At 49.2% G+C, this 24,888-nt stretch overlaps 1 protein-coding gene across 2 annotated transcripts; it reads right to left on the bottom strand.

Annotated features, from left to right (window-relative positions):
- Positions 1-2,606: 2,606 nt before the first annotated feature.
- NUDC (nuclear distribution C, dynein complex regulator) lies at positions 2,607-16,159 on the bottom strand. 2 transcript variants are annotated; one of them, XM_061392296.1, is made up of 9 exons: positions 15,930-16,159; positions 13,533-13,610; positions 6,112-6,315; positions 5,957-6,022; positions 5,110-5,229; positions 4,842-5,036; positions 3,510-3,593; positions 3,298-3,416; positions 2,607-2,875 (listed from the first exon to the last, which is right to left on the bottom strand). In XM_061392296.1, exons 1-9 carry the CDS (start codon positions 16,008-16,010, stop codon positions 2,824-2,826), a joined length of 999 nt encoding a protein of 332 aa, XP_061248280.1. In that variant the 5' UTR covers positions 16,011-16,159; the 3' UTR covers positions 2,607-2,823. The 2 variants fall into 2 exon arrangements, with proteins under 2 accessions (XP_061248280.1, XP_061248270.1); XM_061392286.1 differs by having other exon boundaries at positions 5,110-5,274; positions 15,930-16,140.
- Positions 16,160-24,888: the final 8,729 nt, after the last annotated feature.

The raw sequence follows: 24,888 nt of genomic DNA on the forward strand, positions 1-24,888 counted from the left end.
CGCGCTCCCCACCTCAGGCCTGAGGCTCCCTCCATCTCTCCCTGGAGCCGACAGCACCGAGGATCCCTGGTGTCTTCTTGGGGTGGGGTCATTCTTTGACAGGGGCTGGGGCTCAGGGGCATTAAGGAGTTGAGAGGGTCACATACTAGTAACTGTGGCTCTGTACCCAGAAGCTGGCCTCTTGGCACTTCTGCCCCCAAGCTGGCAAACTGACCTGTATGATGTCCCCTGTATGGACATCAGAGCCCAGCTGGGTTCAGAAAAGTAAAAGTGAAAGTCGCTCAGTCATGTCTGACTCTTTGGGACCCTTGCCAGGCCAGAATCTGGAGTGGGTAACCTTTCCCTTCTCCAGGGGAATCTTCCCAGCCCAGGGATCAAACCAGGGTCTCCTGCATTGCAGGCGGATTCTTCACCAATGGAGCTCTGCGGGTTCAGAAGGCTCCTGCCACTCCTCACACACAGGGGTGTGTCTGTCCTCAGTGAGACCAGAGCAGGCCCGCCGGCCAAGTCCCCACAGATAAAGCTAGGTGTCCGGGGCCCCTCTCTGCCCCACTTCACCTGCAGCCGCCCCCACTGCCCTTTCTCCTGTCCTCAGGGGCACCCTTGGAAGCTGACTAGACAAACTGCTTGTCTGTTCAGTTTCCTATTGGACACAATGGATGGTCCCTGTGGCCATGACCGCAGGCTCAGTACCAGTGATAGAACTGGCCGCCCTCCTTAGGCTCTGCTGTTCCATCCAGGTCGTGGCCCTTGGTGATTGAAAGTAACCACAGGCCAGGAATTCCCTGGTAGCCCAGTAGTTAGAACTCTGCACTTCCACTGCTTCCCTGGTGGCTGAACCTATCTGCAAAGTGGGAGACTGGGGTTCGATCCCTGAGTCAGGAAGATCCCCTGGAGAAGGGAAAGGCAATCCACTCCAGTATTCCTGCCTGGAGAATTACATGGACAGAGGAGCCTGGCGGGCTAGTCCATGGGGTCACGAAGAGTCAGACACGACGGAGCAACTTTCACTTTCACAAGGGGCAAGGGTTAAATCCCTGATCGGGGAGCTAAGATTCCACATGCCACAGTGTGGCCACCAAAAAAATTTTTTTAAATGGTGAGGAAAATGACCATGGGGCACTGGAGCCCAGGGATATCACTGGACAGAGCAGAGTCATGCTACAGCCCCTCCACCTTAGCCTTGGCCCTTGTTCAGTCACTAAATCGTGTCCGACTGTTTGCAACCCCACAGACTGCAGCATGACAGGCCTCCCCGTCCCTCACCATCTCCCAGTTTGCCCAAGTTCGTGTCCATTGAATCGGTGACACCATCCACGTCGTCCCCTTCTCCTCCTGCCCTCAATCTTTCCCAGCATCAGGGTCTTTTCCAATGAGTCAGCTGTTTGCATCAGGTGGCCATAGTATTAGAGCTTCAACATCAGGCCTTCCAGAGAATATTCAGGGTTGACTCCCTGAAGATTGACTGTTTTGATCTCCTTGCTTTCCAAGGGAGCCCTCGAGGGTTGTTTCCAGCACCAGTTTGGTTCTCTGCTCTTTATGGTCCCACTCTCACATCCCTACATGACTACTGGAAAGAACGTGGCCTTGACTATACGGTCCTTTGTCAGCAAAGTGATGTCTCTGCTCCTTAAGACGCTGTCTAGGTTTGTCACAGCTTTCCTGCCAAGAAGCAATCTGACCTTAGAAAATGGGCCTCTGGGGCCAAAGATTTTTTTGAGCCCCATTATCCAAGCTCAGCCTTGGGAACCACTACTGGCATTCCCAGAAAAAGGGGTTTGTAAGTTTGATAAACAGACAAAGCCAAATACTGCATAGCTTGTCTTTAACAAGCTATTCTGAGATGCCAAAAGGACACATATGCTGTGTCCTAGAAATTCAGGGGTCACCCGTGGCTCACAGAGCACAGCACCCTGGGCAAGTGAACCCATTCCTCTTGTTACCATAACCTCTATGGCACTCTGCACTGTGACCTGTACTTCCTGCCAAAGCGGGGCAAGGGTCAGCTCTGGTGGCTGGATTGGGGCAAAAGAGAACACCTCTCCAGCCTGAGCACAGCCTCAGTGGCTCACTCTGAGAAGCCCTAAAATCTGCAAGGGTCCAGGTCAAAGACACACAACAGGCTCCATTGGGCTTCCCCCTGCCTTCCCAGCCAGATCCCCACCACACACAAAGCCCATCTGAGGCCTAGGCAGTGCCCCTAGCCTTTGCTGCTTGCTCTCTGCCTCTGGGAAGTAGTGTGTAGTTTTAGAAACACTTGCTCCAGGACTAGAGGACAGACCCAGTGCAGTGGGAAATTGTCTCAGAGATGAAAACAGAAATCAAGTCAGGCTGGTCTTAAATGCTGCAGAGTCATGGGCCCCTGGGAGAATCTGACATATGTTTGATGCCTGTAACCAACACCTTTTGTTCAAAATCATACACAGACTAAAAGCCTTGTCTGAATCCTCTAAGGAATGAGAAACTGAGCCCAGGGAGGGACAAGGACTTGCCCTAGATCACATGGCAGAGCCTGGGTGAGCAGCCAAGCCCCCAGGTGGCAGCAGCAGTCTTAAGAGGCCTGAACCCCAGAGAAAGGCCAGAGAGAAGAGAAGACACGAGTGGAATTGGGTAAATGGTTTTAATGTGTAACAGCAGGCCAGCTGGGGAGGACAAGACCCCCCAAGGCCCCAACCCTTCTCCCATGATGGCCTGGGACCTGTGTGTGCCGGCCAGCCCCGTGCCTGCCCTGGCCCTGCGGCCCACCAGTCCCAGGGAGGGTGGGAGAGGAGAGTGGGGAGCCGGGAGTTCAGCCTGGAGAGTTCAGGGGAGCACACACAGGGGCTAGTTGAATCTGGCCTTGGAAAAGTCCATCTCTGGATGCTGATCCATGAACCTGCAGAGACAAAGCGGGAAGGTGGGACAGGCCATCCGTCCCCCAACTTTGCCCCTTTCTCTCAGCCTCCAACATGAGGTCTCATCTGTTTACAACTCTCAGCAACCTGGAGCCATGCCAGGCAGGAGTGGGGCCCCCAAGGTCTCCCCAAGGTTGGATGCTGAGGTGCCAATACCGGCACTACTTTTTCTGTTGGTGACTGTGACCGCCTGTTACCCTTTCCTATCCTGTGGTGGCCTTGCCCTCAAGATGACCTCAGTAAGTGATTAGGGGAGGCAAGCCAAGGCTATAAAGCCATAAACTTGGCTGGCTCGTCCTGGAAGGGGCGGGGCAGCTCCTGTGTTCTGCTCAGTAAACACTCGCCGCTGTCACCCAGGTCCCAAACTGACACCTCCCCAAACCCCCATCTCTGCATTGCTCACTTCTTCAGAATCTCCTGTTTCTTCTGCTCATCGGAGGTAGGCAGCCCCATGGACTTCTGTCTCTGGTCATACATCATCTTCTCCACCATGCTACGGGTCTCACTGTCCAGGTCTGACAGCTAGGGGCAGAAAGTGACAGGGTGGGTGAAGCCCTGGGGCCACCCAGGCCCCAAACCTCCCAACCGCAGCTCCTCCAACCAGCCTGAGCTCACCTTGGAGTTCTCGGGGTTGATCTTCTTAGTATTGATCTCGGGGTCACTGGATACCAAGCGGCTCCACCACTCCATCTTGTTGATCTGAAAGGAAGAGGAGGGCCACCCGGGGACGGGTGGTGGCTCACTCTGGACCCTGGTGGCCACCCCCCCGCTCTTCCAGAACCAAACGCTCTCCCAGCCACATCCTGCATCAGGGGCTTGCGAGGCTGAACTGGGACCTAGGGGCAGATGGGCAAGACCTCTGCCCTCCCCGGTGGCTGGGGGAGACAGACACGGAGACAGTCAGCATGATAAGGGAAAGAATAAAGTACAGAGGGAGATACTCACCCAGGTGGAGGGAGAGGTTAGGACGACACACATGGGCTGGGCCTTAAATGACTCGCGTGAGCCACGTTAAAAAGCAGGGAAGGACATTCCAGGTGGGAGGAAACGCAAGGGCAAGGGCACAGAGGGTTGAGTGAGAGGCAGCCAAGGGGGTCAGGTAGGCTGGGCCAGGCAGTATGTGCCATGGGACACTTCCCTTGGACCCTGGCACTTCACAGAGACCACGTTCATTTACTGGGGTCTGTATCCCAGTTCTCTGAGAGGGGAGAACACAGGACTCCCGAGGGGCATAGTTTTCTACGTCTTGTTCACTGTTTTCCCTCCAGCACTTAGAACAGTCTCTGGCACGTAGCAGGTGTTCAAGTATTTGCTGAATTGAATGCTTGTATCGATACAAACCTAATGGACGGACTTTCCTGGTGGGTCCAATGGTTAAGACTCTGAGTTCCCAAGACAGGGGGCCCAGGTTCGATGCCTGGTCAGGGAACTAGGTCCCATGTGCTGCAACTAAAGATCCCACATGCCACAGGGAAGATCCTGCACATGGCAACTAAGACTCATAATAAAAATTCAGACCCAAAATAAAAACTAGAAAAAAACCTAATGGACCTGGAGAAGGAAATGGCAACCCACTCCCGTAGTCTTGCCTGGAAAAGTCCATGGACAGAGGAACCTGGCGGGCTGCAGCCCATGGGGTTACATGACTGAGCACGCGTGCGTGAGGGTGGAGGGAGATGGGTTGGTAGGAATAAACTGGTAGAACAACAAAAACCTAATGGAAAGGAAAAGGCTTTGCTACTAAAGACAATCCTGATCCTTAACTCCACCCTCTCCTAGAGGCAGAAGTTGGGCAGATCTCTTGGGCTGCCCTTTTTCTGACTCTAAAATGTGACAGACCTACTATAGAAGTCTTACTGTGGGGATGAAATAAGATATGCCCATGAGGCCCCCAAAGTTCAGGAACAGCCAATTAGGACAGAGGGCAGGAGGCGGGACTTTTCGCACCTTCTCCAGATGCACCGTCACCACCTTGCCGTCTTCGATGAGCCACGAGCTCTCCTCCACCTTCACCTCATTGTAGAGCTCCCCATCCACGATCGCTGGCTGTCCCTTGAGCCCCACCCGGAGATGCCGCCGCTGGATGTCCACCACCACGTCCTTCCCCTTCAGCCGGAAGTTCACGCAGAAGGGCACAGCCAGCTGCACGGGGCAGGAGCAGTCAGGAGGCGCCCCAGGCCAGCTGCCTCCCCACCACCCCAGCCCCCGCACTCACGTCCAGCTCCGACAGGGTCTGGGTCCAGCGGTAACTGGGCAGGTCCGCCCCGTTGCCGAGGTTGGGCTTCAGTTTCCCTTTGTCCTTCTCGTCCTCCTCCTCCTCCTCCTCCTCGGCCTCCTGCTCACAATTGGGGTGCTTGGCTGCTTCCCTGACAGACCCAGACTGAACCCCACTGGCTGGCACGGCACATACAGCCACAGACAACACAGCAGACCTGGTCCCTGCCCAGTCCAGCGCACTGCAAGTCAGAGCTAAAACCTGTTTGGCTCTCTGCCGGCTCTGCCCGAGAGGAGCTCAGATGGGGAGACCGTGGGACAGCTGGGGGGTGGCGGCACTCAGAGACAGACCCCGGGGACCCAGCCAAGGGACTTGGGAAGGAAGCCCAGCCCAGAGCAGGTCAGGAGGTGGCTCCAGCAGAGTTGTTCTAAAGGAAAACCAGCCTGCCAAATGGTCAGCTTCATTCTTCTCTGTCTGGAGGGTGGGGACCCAGCCCCAGACCAGAACCTCTGAAGAGCTGAAGGAGTGCCCCAAGGATTATGTGGGAGCGGGAGGAGCCCTGAGGAGAACATGCCCTAGGGGTGTCAGAAAAACCCACCGCGGACCCAAGCCCACCCGCATGGTGTCCATGCAGCACTGCCCATCTCTGTCTCTCTGGCTTTCCTGCCAAGGCTTAAATTAAGCCAGTGAGCTTTGGAGGGTTTTTTAAATCCCCCTTTGGTCCAATGTGGGGTCCTGGAGTATGAGGAGGATTCCCAAAGCTAAGGGAACGGTGGGGTGGACCTTCCAGAGAAAGGGAGTGGATAAAGAGCCCCAGAAGCTCCCAAAGCCCTCCAGTCCATCTCACCTGCTTCCCTGGTGAGCCAAGGCTGCCATTCTTGAGCTGGGCCTCCTGATTCTCGGCATCCTTTTTCTGTGGCAAAGGGGAAAACAGGTGGCAAGAGGGGCCCCACTTCTAGTGTCCATGGGGTCAGGGGGCAGGGGAGGCAAGCCCATTCCTACCTGGTCAATTTCCAGCTGTAGCCTCTCAGCCTCCTCATCAGTCAGTTCTTTGATCTGGGGCCCAGAGGTCTCTGACTTGGCCTCCTTGGCCAACCTGGCTGCCCGCTCTGCCTTCTCCCGCCGCTCAGTCTCCTGCCGAGCTCGCTTCTCCCGCCGGGCCTTCTGTGCCAGCTGGTTGTGGTGGTTGAAGGTCTGTGTGATAAGCTGAGGAAGGAAGAGAAGGCTAAGAGGCACTGGAGGAGAAGACACGTTCCAAGACATGAAGCCAGTCCCATCTCTGAGTGCCAGGAAGAGAAGGCTAAGAGGCACTGGAGGAGAAGACACGTTCCAAGACATGAAGCCAGTCCCATCTCTGAGTGCCTGGGCAACGCACTGCACTTAGAACCTCAGTTTCCACATCTTTAAAATGGGATTTAATACACATCTATCTCATTGAGTTGTAATGAGAGTACCTGCAAAGTATCTGCTTCAATAAATAGCAACCACTTAAAAAAAAAAAAAAGGCAGTCCAGGAAATAAGACCCAACACTGAAGTTGGACAACCTGCGTTCTAATCCAGGCTTGTCACACACTAGCTATTTCGTTTTTGGCAAATTACTTAACCTATTAATGGTTTTAATGGGCTTCCCTGGTGGCTCAGTGGTTAAACAACCCACCTGCCAATGTAGGAGATGCAGGTTCGATCCCTGGGTCGGGAAGATCCCCAGGGAGCTTCAGAGTCCTTATCAGCAAGGATAAGTCCCCACCTCACAGGAATGTCGGGCAGACCAAATGATAAGTGCTTTGAAAGTCCTTCACAGCAGAGTGAAGCTGTCAGGAGAACTCCAGCCTCAGCCCCTCTGAGAAACTTTTCCTCAGCTCTCAGGCCAGAAAGAGCATTCCGGAGGGAAAAGGTCAGCGGCTTCCTCCCCTCGGCCTGTAAGCTATCCATTTCAAATCCACCCTCTCCCACGACGCCTTCCTAGGATGCTTCTAACCTGCTTCGTGCTAGCTGCCCCCCTCTGCGGCCCAAAAGTGACCCCAAAACTGTTACCCCAGGGTCTGGCTCTGTGGTCTTGGACAAGGAAACAACTTTGACCTTTCTTAGCCTCAGTTTCATCAGCTGTCACGAAGATGCATATGACACTTGTCAAGAGACTGGCACAGTCCTAGCCACAAACCAACTGCCCATGAACTGCTGGCTTCCCAATACCCCCTGCCTGGCTGAGGCTAACCCAGGGTCAACTGGTGGAGAAGCACCTTCTCTGCTATGAAGATAACAAAAGGGGGAATGGTTACACCTCTCGTTTTACATCAGGAGCTCCTGAAGTGTGGGTCCCTGATCCACAGAATATGTTGGCATCACCCAGAATTTGTTAGAAATGCTGACTCTCAGGCTCTACTCCAGGCCTACCCAATCAGAAGTCCCAGGGGTGTGGCCCAGCAATTTGTACTTTTAACAGGCCCTCCTGGCCAATTCTCATGCATACTTGAGTCACACCTGCATCTGAGATCCTGGCCTACTCCTTCTGCCTGTGTGACCCTGAGGTCATCTCTCTGTGCTTCTATCGTGTTATTTCTAAAAGCAGTCTTACATAGCTGTTCTTTGCCTACAATATCCTTGCCTCTACTCCCAGGTCACCTCACAAACAGCTTCTTATCCTCCAGGACCAGCTCAAGTGTCTGTTCAATTTCACCTCTTCTCCTTTGGCAGACTCAGGAATTTACCCAACTTAGGAAACCCAACTCTGTGTCAACCCACACACCTGGAGGAGCCCTCACAGGACACCCACCACATGATCAGTGGTCAACAAACCATCTTTCAAGAATCTCTGAGCCAGAGCTAGAGGGAAATGGATCTGCAAGAGTTGAGAGGAACCACGTGGGGCTCAGGGTCACCAAAGTCAGCCATGGGCTCCTAGGCCTAGGGTTCTGCCAAATGCCCTGTGGCTTCTCATTCATTGGGTGCCAATTCTTCCTGTTACCCTCAAACCTCCAACTTCATGCCACATTACAGTAGCTCCACACTCTTCGAGGCTAAAGGGTACCAAAAGCGCCCCGAAACCAAATGGGTTAACAAAATGAGGTATATGTAACAAAGAAATGAGCCACCTGAAGGCCACTGTGCTGTCAACAGAAGGGGCTGGTCATGGCCCAATTACGCCAGCAGAGGCTGTTCCACCCTAATCAGGGAGACCTTGAACTCAGGCCATCTGCTAACCAGTGGCCAAGGGGAGGCAGGAGCGGGGCCGTCCCCTCTCCCAGCTCCAGTGAATCACGTCCCATTCGTCCTGTTCCTTCCCAGCTCCTGGAGGGCAGATGAGGGCAGAGCTGAACCACCAGGCAGAGTCAAGGCCAGTCACAGCAGCCTCTGACCCCTCCTCCCAGTCTCCTCCCACCAGCTTTACCGGGGCCCAGGCCCAGGCCCAGGCCCAGGCAGAGACCCCAGCGAGACTGTAGCCTACTCAGGGTGCCAACTGGCAGGCTGTCAGAGTAAGCTTCTGTCACTGGACATGTCTTTGGGAACCAGAGCCCAGCAGAGTGAGAAAGGGGTGAGGAGGGCTGGGAGGCCCCCAGAGTGTTCGGTGAGCATACCTGAACACAGCTTTCCTGATCTAGCCTGGGTGATAGGAAAGTAGAGAGTGGGTCCCACCAGACTGGCCAAGGAAGACTCCAGAGAGATATTTAAGCTAAACCCAAAGGCATGAGGTCCTGGACCTGACCATGGAGTGGGGGAACACGTCTGAGGGAGAAGACACACTCCTGTTCTAGAACTTCATATAAATGGACTAATTCAGTATGTGCTCTTGTCTGTCTTCCTTTAGAAGGCTGAATAATATGTATGTATGTGTGTGCTCAGTCGTGCCCAACTCTGCAACTCCATGGACTGTAGCCTGCCAGCACACCCTGCTGCTATGGGTGTGCAAATCTCTCTTCAAGATCCTGCTTCCAGGGCTTCCCTGGTGGCTCAGTGGTAAAGAACCCACCAGCCAATGCAGGAGACACAGGTTTGATCCCTGATCCAAGAAGATCCCATATGCCGCACAGCAACTAAGCCCACGCACCACAGCCACTGAGCCTGGGCGCTAGAGCCTGGGAACCGCAATTACTGAGCCCACGTGCTGCAACTATGGAAGCCCACTTGTCCTAGAGACCACGCTCCGCAACAAGAAAAGCCGCCACCACGAGAAGCCCACACACTAGAGGGTAGTCCTGGGGAGCAGCCCCCACTCGCCGAAACCAGAGGGAAGTCCATGCGGTAGTTAAGGCCCAGCACAGCCAAAAATTAAAAAAAAAAGATCCTGCTTCCAATTTCAGGGGGTAATGGGATTGCTGGATCATATGGTAGCTCTCTTTTTCAATTTTCTGAGGCACTGCCATACCGTTTTCCACAGCAGCTGCACTATTTTAAATTCCCACTGGTAGTGCACGAGAGTCCCAATTTCTCCACAACCTTATCCAACACTTAGTGTTTCTGGGGGTTTCTGACAGAATCCATCCTAGTGAGTGTGAGGTGACATCTCACTGTGGTTTTTATTTGCCTTTCTCTAATGACTAGTGATATTGAGCATCTTTTATAATAAAAAAGAACTATAATTCACTTTTACCAACAATGTCTGAAGAGTACCCTTTTTTCCCCCCACATCCCTGTAAGCAATTAAAAAAAAATATTTTTGTCAGTTTGACCAGAGAAAAGGGCATCTCACTGTTGAGTTCATCTACATTTCCTTGATTACTACTGAATATAAGCATCTTTTCATATGCTCCTCATGGAATGGCCCATTTTTCCATTTATCCTTTTCTTGTCAACTTATAAGAGTTCCTGCATATTAAACTGGCTCCTAAATTTTATCTGTCCTCTGCATTGCACATTTTTCCCAGATCTATTGTTTTTCAAATGACTCTATATCACTGCGTCTCTTCTGCCACATTTTCTATATCTGAAGAGACAAGCAGCTATCTTTTATTCTATAGCTTCCAGGTTTCTATCCTTGCTAGGTCTCTTCCACACAAGGTTATACATAATTTCCTAGCTTTCCTTACTAAGCTCTTCTTGATCTGGAATTTATTTTTAGATACGAGTACAACAGGCTTCCCAGGTGGCACTAGTTGGCAATACAGGAGACACAAGACACACAGGTTCTATCCCTGAGCCAGGAAGATCCCTTGGAGGAGGGCATGGCAACCCACTCCAGTATTGGTGCCCGGAGAATCCCATGGACAGAGGGGCCTGGCAGGCTACAGTCCACAGGGTCGCAGAGTCAGACACAACTGAAGTGACTTAGCAAGCACGCACATACGAATAAAACAGACGGTTTTACACTTTTGGTACTTTTCCAAATAGCCAGCTGTAGCAGCACGACTTATCAAATCACCTTTGCCTGTGAACTGATTTACCTTCCTGGACACATCTTAACGGTAGACTTTTTCTGGGTTCTCTGTTTCACTAGTCTATTTGTCTCTTCCTATGTCAATAAAATATTGATTTGATCATTATGGCCTTTATGCAAATCCATAATGCCTAGCTTCAAAAGCTATAAAAACTAAAGTGTTTTTGTGTTTCTCTAAGTTTGAAGCATGAAGGTATTTACAGTCTTCATATCTTGGCATAAACATGGATATACACTTCTCTGCAGAAGTATCAATGTTTCATTACATTATGCTGCTCCTGACCCCTGGACTGGAGTAAAGTATATTATATACAGTATATGCACTGTGAAAGTGTTAGTCGCTCAGTGGTGTCTGACTCTTTGCAACCCCATGGACTGTAACCTGCCAGGTTCCTCTGTCCATGGAATTCTCCAGGCAAGAATATTGGAGGTAGTGGGTAGCGATTCCCTTCTCTGAGGGATCTTCCAGACCAGGGATCCAACCCAGGGTCTCCTGCATTGCAGGCAGATTCTTTACCATCTGAGCCACCAGGGAAGCCCAAGAATTCAAGTTCACAGACCCTTTTTTGAACCTATTGGGGCCAGATGTGTTTTGGGATTAGAATTCTTTTGGATTTTAGGAGGCAATACAGTGCATATTTAACCCTAAAATCCAAGAACTCTAAATTCCAAAATTTTGTTAATCTCTCTCCCTTCTGCCTGCTACCTCACTCAACCTTCATACCTCAGACATCTCCCTCAGCGTCTTCCCTGAGCACTCAACCTAGGTTAGTCACCATTTTATGCTCCTAGGACAAACACCCACCACTTCCTCACAGTCTTATACATATTAATTAAATGAATGAATGCTGGTATTTTATGGTGAAGTCTGGCCCACAAAAAAATAGGAGGTGCTAGTGCTAATACAGAAAGCATATTTGAGCCAGAAAGGGTCCTAAAGGTCAGTGAGTCCACCTTCTTCTGCTTGACAGGTGTGAAGATTAAAAGGACCAAAGAATTGGTGGGAAATCAACCAGACCACACAACTAGACCAAGAACCCAGGACTCCTACTCCAGGACCACGTCCTTACTACAGAGTAGCCTCAGAGCAGGCATATTATCAAGCATTTCAGCTTGTTAGAACTCTGAGGCCGCAGAAAGCAGTTTGTAAAATGTCTCCTTTTGGTTATTATGTCTCCTGTTTAACTGAAAACAACTGTCAGTTTTCACAGTTCAGTGAAATGACATCTTCTTCATTATTTATGAATCTTCAAAAATATAATTACAACCTAGGCAATCAAAAGACATTCAAACTCTCAGAACCTGTACCATAAAGCACAATTCTCAGGAATCACCTAACAGCAATCAGAACGGCTATCATCAAAAAGTCTAGAAATAATAAATACTGGAGAGGATGTGGAGAAAAGGGAACCCTCCTACACTGTTGGTGCAAACGTAAATTGGCGCAGCCACCGTGGAGAAGAGGCTGCTGCTGCTAAGTCGAGTCAGTCGTGTCCGACTCTGTGCGACCCCAGAGACGGCAGCCCACCAGGTTCCCCCGTCCCTGGGATTCTCCAGGCAAGAACACTGGAGTGGGTTGCCATTTCCTTCTCCAATGCATGAAAGTGAAAAGTGAAACTGAAGTCGCTCAGTCATGTCCGACTCCTAGCGATCCCATGGACTGCAGCCCACCAGGCTCCTCCATCCATGGGATTTTCCAGGCAAAAGTACTGGAGTGGGTTGCCATATGATCCGGCCATCCCACTCCTAAGCGTATATCCAGAAAAGACAAAAATTCTAATTGGAAAAGACACGTGCACTCCAATGTTCACAACAGCACTACTTTTAATAGCTAAGACATGAAAGCAGTCTAAATGTCCAATGACAGATGGATGCACAAAGAAGATGTGGTGTGTACACACACACACACACACAGGAATATTACTCAGCCATTTAAAAAAAATACCAGTTGCAGCAATATGGATGGACCTGGAGATTATCATACTAAGTAAATCAGAGAAAGACAAATATCGTATGATATGATTTATATGTGCAATCTAAAAAAAATGATATAAGTGAACTGATTTACAAAACAGAACTAGATTTACAAACATAGAAAATAAACTTACGGTTACCAGGGAGCGGGGGTAAATTGGGAATTTGGGATTAACAGATACACACTACTATATACAAAAAAAAAAAAAAAACACCCCAAGGACCTACAGGGAACTATATTCAATTTCTTATAATAACCTATAATGGAAAAGAACCTAGAAAAGATACATATATATATAGGAGATAGACAATTAAAAAAATACACCACCACTATTCTCAAATCCCTGAACTTTGGGTCACAGCATCCAAGAAGACTAGGACTGGCTGGCTTTGAGTTTTCCTAGACCTCTGTCTTCTAAGCTCAATTTCTAACATTTGCCTACTCTCATCTCTCAGTGAGGTAATTAGATAAAACCTGGGCTTCCCTGGTGGCTCCACAGTAAAGAATCTGCCTCCAATGCACGAGACCTGGGTTCAATCCCTGGGTTGGGAAGATCCCCTGAAGAAGGGAATGGCTACCCACTCCAGTATGCTCGCCTGGAGAATTTCACGGACAGAGGAGCCTGGAGGGCTACAGTCCATGGGGTCACAAAGAGTCGGACACAACTGAGAGACTAATGCTTTCACTTTGCTCAATGGAGAAAAAGAACCAAGAAGCATTGTGTAAGGGGCAGAATGCAGTTTTACAAGAGACTCTGGTTCCAACCCTGGCTCTCCCATAACCTGGCTCAAGAATCTGGACAACCCTGGCTTTCCTATAACTCACACCAATTTCCTCATTTGTAAATGGGGACAGTAACACCTGCCCCTCAAACAGTTAAAGGACCATGGGGAAGAGGGTAGGTAATGCAGTTGGCGAGGTGAGGGGCTTTAATAAACGATGGCTTGCTTCCCTTCCCCGACTCTTTGCCCCTGGCCTTTTACTTCTGCTAAAAGTTACTAGTATGCCAAAGAAGGCCAGGTCAGCTCTTCTGGAGAAACAGAGCTGCCCAAAGGCCACTGGCCCCCAACACTCACCTTTTCTGCCATGCCTTCTTCTCCTCCAACAAAGAAGTCTGTTTTGCGTCGAAGGAAGCTGAAGAAAGTGTTCACCAGCTGAAAGGAGACAAAGACAGAAGCTGGAGAGATGCCATACTGGAAGCCCTTCAACTGCACAGAAGCGAACTCTCTTAGCCTAGGAGGGAACCTGGGACTAGACTGTTTCACCCCCAGCCTCTCAACTGGTGACACCTCCTCCCCACAGGCCCGGGCTCTGTCACTTCCGCCAGGAAGCCGAAACTAACTTTACCCGATCACTTGAAAGGCAGATTTCTCATTTCTTTTTAATTTATTTTTGGCTGCACTGGGTCTTCGTTGTGACACACAGGCTTTCTAGTTGCGGTGAGCAGGGGCTGCTCTTCATTGTGGTTCACAGGCTTCTCACTGCGGTGGCTTCTCTTGGATGGACTCTTAGGCATGGACTCAGCAGTTGTGGCACACAGGCTTAGCTGCTCCATGACACGTGGGGCCTTCCCAGACAAGGGATCAAACCCGTGTCCTCTGCATTGGCAGGCCGATTCTTAACCACTGGACCACCAGGAAGTCCCAGATTTCTCATTTTCTTGTGTGCACGTGTATGTATATTTCACATTTTTTGTGGTGCTAGAGGCAGCCTGAGGATACGGGCATCTATGGCTTGAAACACTTGGGGCCCGCCTACCTTTCCTCTTCACATAGTAAAAAACCCATCCAGAGTGGCACTGGCTGAATTACTGGGGCAGAGCTAGAAGGAAGGGAACAAATGAAGCCATTTCAAAGAAAGTTCAGACCAACTAATTCTGGCTGGGTAGCCAAGTGATTTAAGAACATCAGTCTGGGTATCAAGACTGATAGACATGAGCTCTGTGACCTTAGGAAAGCTTCTTAACTCCACAAAAGAGAAACAGCAGCAGGACCTATTTCCAGGGATATACGTGAGGATCCTTTGTGAGAACCAAAGCAAGTAAAGGAGGTGAGGTCCCTAGCAGTGTCTGGTCCAGGGCAAGAGACCCTCTGCAGGAGAGTGAAGTCCACATAAGCATGCACCATGAACACCCTCAGGGCCCAGCATCAGACCTGATTCAGAGTACATGCTCAATAAACATTCTGATGAACAAAATGACCTAGTGGTGACCTAAGGTTAGCATCTATAAATAAGCCCTTTTATTTGTCCAAGAGAGTGGTTCTAAATCCGATGCTAGATTTTATCTCAATGGTTTCAATTCCTGCTTCTACACACTTTTTTCAGTTCACTCAAAAATGAATACACTTCAAATCCAGTTGTGTCAACAATTTGAGGCGGGGAGGGGAGAGGGAGCCTTTCACATCCTCAAATTAATAGTACTCTTCCGCCCTCAAAGGACTTAGGAGTCCTTGGTCACCACAGGTACCTACCTGAATGAGAATGGGAATGGAAAGCTCGAAACTTTTGTCCCCAGAGAGACACAGAACCTGAAATGGTCTGTGGACAGCACACACTGGCCTAAGGATGCTGGTCCCCTCCAGGTCAGGAGCCTGTTGGATGATCTTGGGCAAGTTCCTTCAGTGTCTTTAATAACAAGACTGATCTTGACAGGCTTTTCAACCTTTTGAACTTTTCCATGGTTCAAAACACCAATTCCAGAGCCCCTTCTAAGTTGGTCCATATCCTTCATCCACTCTGTGTTACTGGGTCTGGTCACTACGCAGGAAATTATGTTCCTGCACAGATCAATCACTCGAACAAATACGTGTTGACTGTCCAAGCCTGGTTACTGAGAATTCCTCACTGTCCCTCCCTTCAAGACACTACTCTCCTACAAATTCAGGAAATAAAAGGATTCCCAGTGGTGTCTCAAATAAAGAAACTGAGGCTGGGAGACGTGGAAGGGTCTTAAGTTGGTAGGTGCAGTGTAGAACAATCGTGAACATAGGCCTCCTGTTCCCCCATTCAAAGACCACGTGTTAATATCGCCTCCCACTCTCACATTCTTTCGCTCGCTCCAAGTCTCCGTACAGGCAAGTCGTAATGTTTAGAAAGATTCATCCCAAGGGATGCTCTTCGGGGACAGCCACCAACGGAGAAACGGAGACGAAAGCATGTGGGGTGGGGGGTGGCAGGGGGAAAATCCCCAAACTCTGGGGCTTTTCCGGGGGCGGGTGCAGCGACGCCGGAGCTGCAAAGGCAGAAACTGCTGAGAGGTCTCGGGGGGAACCAGGCCTGGTACGAGTGAAAGCCCTGGTACGAGTAGGCCAGACCGGAAGCTCGAGTGCAGTAAGAATGTGGAGGGGAATCCCAGAGCCCGCGAGGCCCAGGGGTGTATCTCGGCTTCTCGAAGGCAGAGAAGGACGGAGAGAGCGTGGCTGGGGCCTTCCCCCGGGTAGGCCGGGCCCAGCCAACTCCGCGCGGGCCGTTACCTCCTGCACGCCGCCCTCGTGCTGCTGCGCCATGGCCAGCAACATGCCGTCGAACCGATCCTCCTCCTGCTCCCCGCCCATCGTGCCAGCTGCTAGCCACGCTCCGAAAACCGAGCTCCGCACTCGCGTCCCGCGCTCCCCGATCCTTTGGATCGCGTCCGTCCAACGGCTCCAGTCCTCCGCTTTCCGCAGCGGAGCCGGAAACACGCAGGCGCCGTGCCGCCCAGGCCCACCCGCTCACTCCAACGTCCCGCCCCACTTCGAGCCTGCGGCCATTGACCGCGCGGCAGATAGCCCGCTTTGCCGGCCATTGGTCGACCTGCTGAGCCAATCAAAGAGCGCGTTCCTGAAGCGGTGGGCGGAGCAGAAGGCCCCGGAGTTTGGTGTGAGTTGCTATGGTTACCAGACGCTGTTTGGAGGCTTCCAGAAAGGTCTGGACACAAATCCGGCGTGGTTGGAATGGAAAAAAAAGGTACAAACTTTGTTCTTACGCCTTGGGCGTGACTTCCCAGCTTGCAGCAGGGTGAAGTGGAAAATGTTCTGTTATCTCCTCTAACCCTCCCATGGGTCAATTGAGGCCCAAAAAGGAGAATGGACTCGCCCAGAGAGCAGTCTGCCTCCGTCATCATCACGTGCTCTATATAAATTGTGCAGTCTCAGGGGCCCTGGACTTAGAAGGACTCTGTGTTTGGATTAATCCTCTTCTGCTAAAGTCTGAAATTTTTAAACAAGAGAGCCCACATTGTCGGTTTACACTGCTGCTGCTTGCTAAGTCGCTTCAGTCGTGTCCGACTCTGTGCGACCCCATAGACAGTAGCCCACCAGGCTCCCCCATCCCTGGGATTCTCCAGGCAAAAACACAGGAGTGGGTTGCCATTTCCTTCTCCAATGCATGAAAGTGAAAAGTGAAAGGGAAGTCGCTCAGTCGTGTCCAACTCTTAGCGACCCCATGGACTGTAGCTCACCAGACTTCTCCATCCATGGGATTTCCAGGCAAGAGTACTGGAGTAGGGTGCCATTGCCTTCTCCCGGTCCCCGCAAATTATGTAATGAATGATGTATTCAACCTCACTTCTGTTAATGTGTGGGACAGGTCCCAGTCATCGAAGGCCAACCACTTTACTTTTTCATTGAATTTCATCTTCTCAGTCTCTTCAGGGATTCTACTCTTGTTATTATTCTTTTCTAAATCTCCTGCATCACAATTTTCTTTCTTCTAGATTATCCCCTTCAACTTACATTTAACTCCACTTCTTTTGTATGATCCCACTTTCTCTTCCTACTACCCCAATTTTCAACTCTCTTTCACACCAAAACTTGAAAAGATTGCTATACGTGTTTCTCCACTTGATTGCTTTCCATGACTTCTTGATTTACTCTAGTCTTTTCTTTTTTATATATAATTTTATTTAATTTTGGCTGTGCCAGATCTTATTTGCTGGGCTTTTCTCTAGTTATGGAGAGCAGGGGCTACTGTCTAGTGGCTGTGCATGAGCTTCTCCTTGCAGACCACAGACTCTAGGGTGTGTGGGCTTCAGTAGTTGTAGCCTGTGGGCTCAGTAGTTGCAGTTTCCCCACTCTAGAGTTGCAGTTGCCATGTTCTAGCACACAGGCTCAATAGTCACGGTACCCAGACTTAGTTGCTCCATGGCATGTGGGATCTTCTGGGACCAAGGATGGAACCCATGTCTTCTGCATTGGCAAGAGGATTCTTTACCACTGAGCCACCAGGGAAGCCCTAATTAGTCTTTTCTTAATACTCTGAAATGGCAACCCACTCCAGTGTTCTTGCCTGGAGAATCCCAGGGACGGGGGAGCCTGGTGGGCTGCCGTCTATGGGGTCGCACAGAGTCCGACACAACTCAAGTGACTTAGAAGCAAGGTTACAATGACCTACTTATTGCCAAAGCCGGTAGACCACTATTATCTTACTCAGCTTCTCAGCTGCATTTGACACAGTTGACCCCTTCTGCCTTCTGGAAGCAATTTTTTTCCATAGGCTTCTCTTATGGATAGAATTTTATCCCCTCCCCCTAAATTTTTATGTTGACACTCTAACTCCCAATGTGACTATTTTTAGAGATAGGGCTATTTAAGGGGTAATTAAGGTTAAGGGAATTCGTAAGGGTGGGGCCCTAATCCAATGTCCTTACTGGAAGAGTAACACACCACAGAGACTCCTAAGCAAGCTGAGGAAAGGCTGTATGAGACAGCTATCAGCAAGCCAAAGAGAGAAGCTTCAGGAGAAAGCAAACCTGCCAACACCTTGATCTCGGCCTTCTACCCTTCGGAATTATAAGAAAATAAATTTCTGTTGTTTAAGTCACTCAGTCTGTAATAGCTTATTATAGCAGAGGTAGAAAACTAATAGGGCTTCCATGTATCACACATATCTGCTTTTTCTTCCCACCTTACTAACACTCTTTCTAAGTGTCCTGACCTACCCACATTTATAAATGCTGGGGGCTCTGTCCTTACCTCCTTTTCTTCTCTGTCTATACTTTCTCTGTAGGTGATCTCATGATGCCTCTGGCCCATATCAATCCTGAGCTCCTGGACAACCCCACTTGGGTTTTACAGTTTTTTCCCTTATTGTTGTTGTTCAGTTGCTAAATCGGGTCTGACTCTTGCAACCCATGGGCTGTAGACCACCAGGCTCCTCTGTCCATGGGATTTCCCAGGCAAGGATACTGGAGTGGGTTGCCGTTTCCTTCTCCAGGTGATCTTCCTGACCCAGGGACTGAACCCGTCTCCTGCATTGCACTTGGGGTGACTAGCAGATATCTCAAAACTCACATGGCTGGTGATGGATGCTGGTGATGGTTGCATAACAGTGTAAATGTACTTAATACCACTGAACTGTACACTTAAAAATGGCTAAAATGGCAAATGTAATCTTATGTGTATTTTAACACAGTAAGAAATTTTATAACTTTATGAGACAATTTGAAATCTGAACTCAATAGATACTCTGTTATCATTTTCAAGAATTATTATTTTTAAAAACCAACATGGCCAATATTGATGCTCCCAAACACACACAAATTAATTCTTCCCAAAGTCTTCCCCATTAAACTAAATGGCCCCTTCAAGTACCGATTTGCAAAAGCCCAAACTTACTCATCCACCGATTTGGACCAGTCAAAATCTGACCTTATCTAGTCCATTAGTAAGTGCTGTTAGCTCTCCCTCCAAAATACATCCTGATTCTCTTTCTCACCTTGCTGTTTGAAGCAAGATGCTATTACTAGTCTAAACCAGCATTCTCTCTTGCTTGACTTCTAATATATCCAACTTCTCACTGGTCTCCTTACTTCCTTTTTTGTCACTTTGTAGTCCATCCCAGTTTGGAACCAGTTTGGAACTATTTAAAATCCTAAAAGATGATGCTGTTAAAGTGCTGCACTCAATATGCCAACAAATTTGGAAAACTCAGCAGTGGCCACAGGACTGGAAAAGGTCAGTTTTTATTCCAATCCCAAAGAAGTGAAAAGCCAAAGAATGTTGAAACTACTGCACAATTGCACTCATCTCATACACCAGCAAGGTAATGCTCAAAATTCTCCAAGCCAGACTTCAACAGTACATGAACCAAGAACTTCCAGATGTTCAAGCTGGATTTAGAAAAGCCAGAGGAACCAGAAATCAAATTGCCAACATCCGTTGGATCGTTGAAAAAACAAGAGAGTTCCAGAAAAACATCTATTTCTGCTTCATTAACTACACCAAAGCCTTTGACTGTGTGGATCACAACAAACTGGAAAATTCTTAAAGAGATGGGAATAACAGACCACCTTACCTGTCTCCTGAGAAATCTATATGCAGGTCAAGAAGCAACAGTTGGAACCAGACATGGAACAACAGACTGGTTCTAAATCAGGAAAGGAGTACATCAAGGCTATATATTGCCACCTGCTTATTTAACTTATATGCAGAGTACATCGTGCAGAATGCCAGGCTGGATGAAGCACAAGCTGGAATCAAGATTGCATGAGAAATATGAATAACCTGATACACAGCCTCTTGATGAAAGTGAAAAAGGAGAGTGAAAGAGTTGGCTTAAAAATTCAACATTCAGAAAACTAAGATCTGGCATCCGGTCTCATCAATTCATGGCAAATAGATGGGGAAACGATGGAAACAATGAGAGAGAGACTTTATTTTGGGGGGCTCCAAAATCACTGCAGATGATGATTTCAGCCATGAAATTAAAAGATGCTTGCTCCTAGGAAGGAAAGCTATGACCAATCTAGACAGCATATTAAGAAGCAGATACATTACTTGGCTGACAAAGGTCCGTCTAGTCAAAGCTATGGTTTTTCCAGTCGTCATGTATGAATGTGAGAGTTGGGTCATAAAGAAAGTTGAGAAAGCTGAGTGCTGAAGAATTGATGCTTTTGAACTGTGGTGTTGGAGGCTCTTGAGAGTCCCTTGGACTGCAAGGAGATCCAGCTAGTCCATCCTAAAGGAATCAGTCCTGAATATTCATTGGAAGGACTGATGCTGAACCTGAAACTCCAATACTTTGGCCACCTGATTCGAAGAACTGACTCATTTGAAAAGACCCGGGTGCTGGGAAAGATTGAAGACAGGAGGAGAAGGGGACGACAGAGGATAAGACGGTTAGATGGCATCACCGACTCGATGGACATGAGTTTGGGTGAACTCCGGGAGTTGGTGATGGACAGGGAAGCCTGGCGTGCTGCAGTCCATGGGGTCGCAAAGAGTCGGACACGACTGAGCAACTGAAGTGAGTTGAGCAGCCAGAGCAATTGCTCTTAAGGATAAGCCAGGTTTTGTTACTCCCTTGCTTAAAAGTAGCCCTTCATGGATCGCCACTGTATTCAGGATAAATTCCAAGCTCCCAACCACAACCTTTGAGAAGCAGCAACATCAGGGCCCTGCCTACCATGCCAGCCTCATCTTGTCTCACACTCTCCTTCACACACCAGAGTCTCTCTTCACTTGCTGCTTTCACTTCCTCAAATGCCCCGTCCTAATTCCAAGGCCTTTGCCAGCAACTCCTTTTTACCTATCAAGTCTCAACCCAAATGCCACTTCCTCTGTGAAACTTTGTGCGTAGTTGCTCAGTCGTGTCTGACTCTTTGAGGCCCCATGGACTGCAGCCATGAAATTAAAAGACGCTTACTCCTTGGAAGGAAAGTTATGACCAACCTAGATAGCATATTCAAAAGCAGAGACATTACTTTGCCAACAAAGGTTCGTCTAGTCAAGGCTATGGTTTTTCCTGTGGTCATGTATGGATGTGAGAGTTGGACTGTGAAGAAGGCTGAGTGCTGAAGAATTGATGCTTTTGAACTGTGGTGTTGGAGAAGACTCTTGAGAGTCCCTTGGACTGCACAGAGATCCAACCAGTCCATTCTGAAGGAGATCAGCCCTGGGATTTCTTTGGAAGGACTGATGCTAAAGCTGAAACTCCAGTACTTTGGTCACCTCATGTGAAGAGTTGACTCATTGGAAAAGACTCTGATGCTGGGAGGGATTGGGGGCAGGAGGAGAAGGAGACGACAGAGGATGAGATGACTGTATGGCATCACTGACTCGATGGACGTGAGTCTCAGTGAACTCCGGGAGTTGGTGATGGACAGGGAGGCCTGGCGCGATGCAATTCATGGGGTCACAAAGAGTCGGACACGACTGAGCGACTGATCTGATCTGATCTGATCTGGACTGTAGTCTGCCAGGCTCCTCTGTCCACTGGGGATACTCCAGGCAAGAATACTGGAGTGGGTTGCCATGCCCTTCTCCAGGGGATCTTCCTAACCCAGGGATCGAACCCAGGTCTCCTGCACTGTAGGCAGATTCTTTACCATCTGAGCTACCAGGAAAGTGACCCTGATAAACAGATTGTCTCCATCTCCATGATTTTCACTGATCCTCTGTAATTACTTGCCACAGTTGAAATACACAATTAAGAAATTTTGGTTCTATATCCATTCCTTCTCCCTGGAATATAAACTTCATGAAAGATAGAACCTGTCTGATTTATCTGAGCATTCAGCACAGAGCCTCAAACATGGTAGAACCTCAATAAATATTTGAGGAATGAATAAATGGTCTTTGCCTGATACTGTTGACTTTTATTATAAAACTTATCAATAAATATTGGTAAAGTTATTTTACAAATTTTAAAATTTATTGTTAAAATTTATTGAGCACCCAGTACTGTGCCAAATGCTTTATCAACATTATTTGATTTAACATAATGCTCTCTTTAGGGCATCCCTGATAGCTCAGTTGGTAAAGAATCCGCCTACAATGCAGGAGACATGGGTTCAATCCCTGGATTGGGAAGATCCCCTGGAGAAGAGAAAGGCTACCCACTCCAGTATTCTGGCCTGGAGAATTCCATGAACTGTATAGTCCATGAGGTTGCAAAGAGTTGGACATGACCGAGCGACTTTCACTTCACTTCACTTCAGTGCTCCATTTAGTGGAGAGAAAACGGACAGAGAAGTGAAGTCATGTGCCCAGGGCCACACAGCTGAAAGGGAAGAGCCAAGACTCAAACCCACGCAGCCTGACTCCAGAGGTCTTAGAGTTCTACCTCCCTGAATTGGCATTCTGATTTTAGAATTCAGACCCAGGTTCTTATTTGATGTAACTATGCCCTGGGAGACCAAGGCCTGATCTTGAATCCTGGTAATTCATGGAAATAATAAACATTGCCCAGGAAAGTCTCTTAGTGATAAGTCAACCTCCCCTATTGCTCTCTGACCCCATCTACATTTGAACACCACCAGCAGCAGGTAAGTGGGTAATTACATCACCCACTAAGTGCTCCATTAGGACTAGATGACCCTGGGGAACTAAGGGAGGAAGCAATTTATTCTTCCAAAGAGGCAGAGAGGGAAAACACGCAAAGCCTGTGCTAGACCATAAAGGGTGACCCAGGAGCTTACCAAGGAGACAGGGTAATGGAAACATACCCCAGGCACGGGGAACAGCTTGGAGGGACAGAGTTGCATGACGCATTCAGAGCATGCAAAGGCACCTAGTCCTCACTTCCTACTTCGCAGTTCCAGCCCTTAACCTAGGCCCTCTGCTGCCCTGGGTCTCCCAGCTATACCGTCAAGCAGTCTGAGGCCTCTGTACAGATGAGAGCAAACATGTGCACCCTGGTCATAGGATTGCAAAGTGTGTGGTCTCATAGGGTACTCCTTAATTTCCAAATGATGCCCAGCCCAGTGCCTGAACTGGGCAGTGGGTGCTCAGTGTCACTGGTAACGATGATGATGATTGTTGTCCCTGCTTGGATAGTAACATCTTCATCCATGAGGATGAAGTCACATGAGGATTAACTGAGATAACTGCTGTGAAGGCACCCTGTAAACCAGACAGTGCTGTACAGATGGGAAAGTGCTCTCATGGACTTTTCCTCCCGAAAGCCTTCCAGATTCAAGCTCTTCAGCCCCACTGCTCACGGTAGCGCTCCCACCCACCCCCCACCTATGCAGGCATCCTGGCTCCCCTCTTAGAGCTACTGGGAGTGGGGCTGTCTCTCTCTCCTCACCACAGGGGCTCCTGGGACTTCCCTGGTGGTCCAGTGGTTAAGACTCCATGTCTCTACTGTAGGGGGCCTGGGTTTGATCCCTGATCAGGGAACTAATATCCCAAATGCCACGCAGCACAATCCAAAAAGGAATGGGGGCTCCTCCAGGCTGGCCTGTGTTTCCCCGTTACACTGAAGGCTCCCCGAACCCAGGCTGATCTCCTCTATCAGACTACATCTCTGAGGCCTGGACTGTGTCACCCCCAATTAGATCTGGGGTTCCTAATGGTGCAGCTGTGTCTCCCTCTTGGGACTAGGGACTCCTGAGGGTTGACTTGTGTCTCTCCCTTCAGATAGAGAGCAGCTGAGGGGACATCTTGGCCCAAGAGACCTCCTATCCCTCCGAGTAAATGGTTCCAGTCGGGCTCTGGGCTCTGGAGATCCCAGCTGAGGTTTCACCTCACCTCCAGAGCCTCCAGGGCTGACATCCTGGCCTTCAGGCCAAACACAGGGCTCAGAAAACACAGCTCCTCACAGTGCAAAAAAGTGCAAGACTTAAAACTCAGGGAGCCAGCCTCCAGCTCAGTTTTACTATGACGTCTAGTGAGGTGTCTCCTCGCTCCTCTGGGTCTCCCTCTCCTGAACCTCCTCCTCCAGGCAACAAAGATGAGAACACCACCAATGACGATGACAACACCACCAATGACGATGACAACCGCCCTCCTTTACAGAGCACTTACTGTGCCAGGCACTTCATGTCCTCATAACACCTAGAAAAGGCATTCTTAGGGGCAGATTTGCTGTGAAACTAACGAGGCTCGAATTCCAGGGCCTTGCATTTGCACGGGCCCTTCCAAGGCAGCACCAGGAGAGGTCCCAGTGTCTTCTTAGGGTCAAATACATAGATTTTGTTTTTCCTTTCTAGCTTTTGAAAAATAAAAATTCTAAACAACACTGTTTCTTCTCACTCTACAGCTCTTCCTAATATGAATTATTCCCAAGACATCTGGAAGTATGTGGGTGGTGGAGAAACAAGGATTTGTGTGGGGCAAGAAGCAAATCTGTGCACAATTCTCTTACTCATCACTAAATTGTCATTTTATCTTCGACACTAACTCAAAAAGGAAGCTTCCTCCTATAAGTAATAGGCTGCTACTGCTAAGTTGCTTCAGTCGTGTCTGACTCTGTGCGACCCCATAGACGGCAGCCCACCAGGCTCCCCCGTCCCTGGGATTCTCCAGGCAAGAACACTGGCATGGGTTGCTATTTTCTTCTCCAATGCATGAAAGTGAAAAGTGAAAGGGAAGTCGCTCAGTCCTGTCCAACTTTTCATGATTCCGTGGACTGCAGCCCACCAGGCTCCTCTGTCCATGGGATTTTCCAGGCAAGAGTACTGGAGTGGGGTGTCATCGCCTTCTCGGAAGGAATAGGCAACATATGCAATTA

Source organism: Bos javanicus, chromosome 2, assembly GCF_032452875.1.
Source record: "Bos javanicus breed banteng chromosome 2, ARS-OSU_banteng_1.0, whole genome shotgun sequence".
Lineage (NCBI taxonomy): Eukaryota > Metazoa > Chordata > Mammalia > Artiodactyla > Bovidae > Bos > Bos javanicus.

Excerpts from the sequence above, each read along its gene's own strand:
- NUDC (XM_061392286.1), bottom strand. The coding sequence starts at position 16,010 with ATGGGCGGGGAGCAGGAGGAGGATCGGTTCGACGGCATGTTGCTGGCC. Across the intron at positions 13,611-15,929 it reads ACGAGGGCGGCGTGCAGGAG|CTGGTGAACACTTTCTTCAG; the intron begins GTAACGGCCCGC and ends GTCTCCTTTCAG. Across the intron at positions 5,037-5,109 it reads AGACCCTGTCGGAGCTGGAC|CTGGCTGTGCCCTTCTGCGT; the intron begins GTGAGTGCGGGG and ends TGCCCCGTGCAG.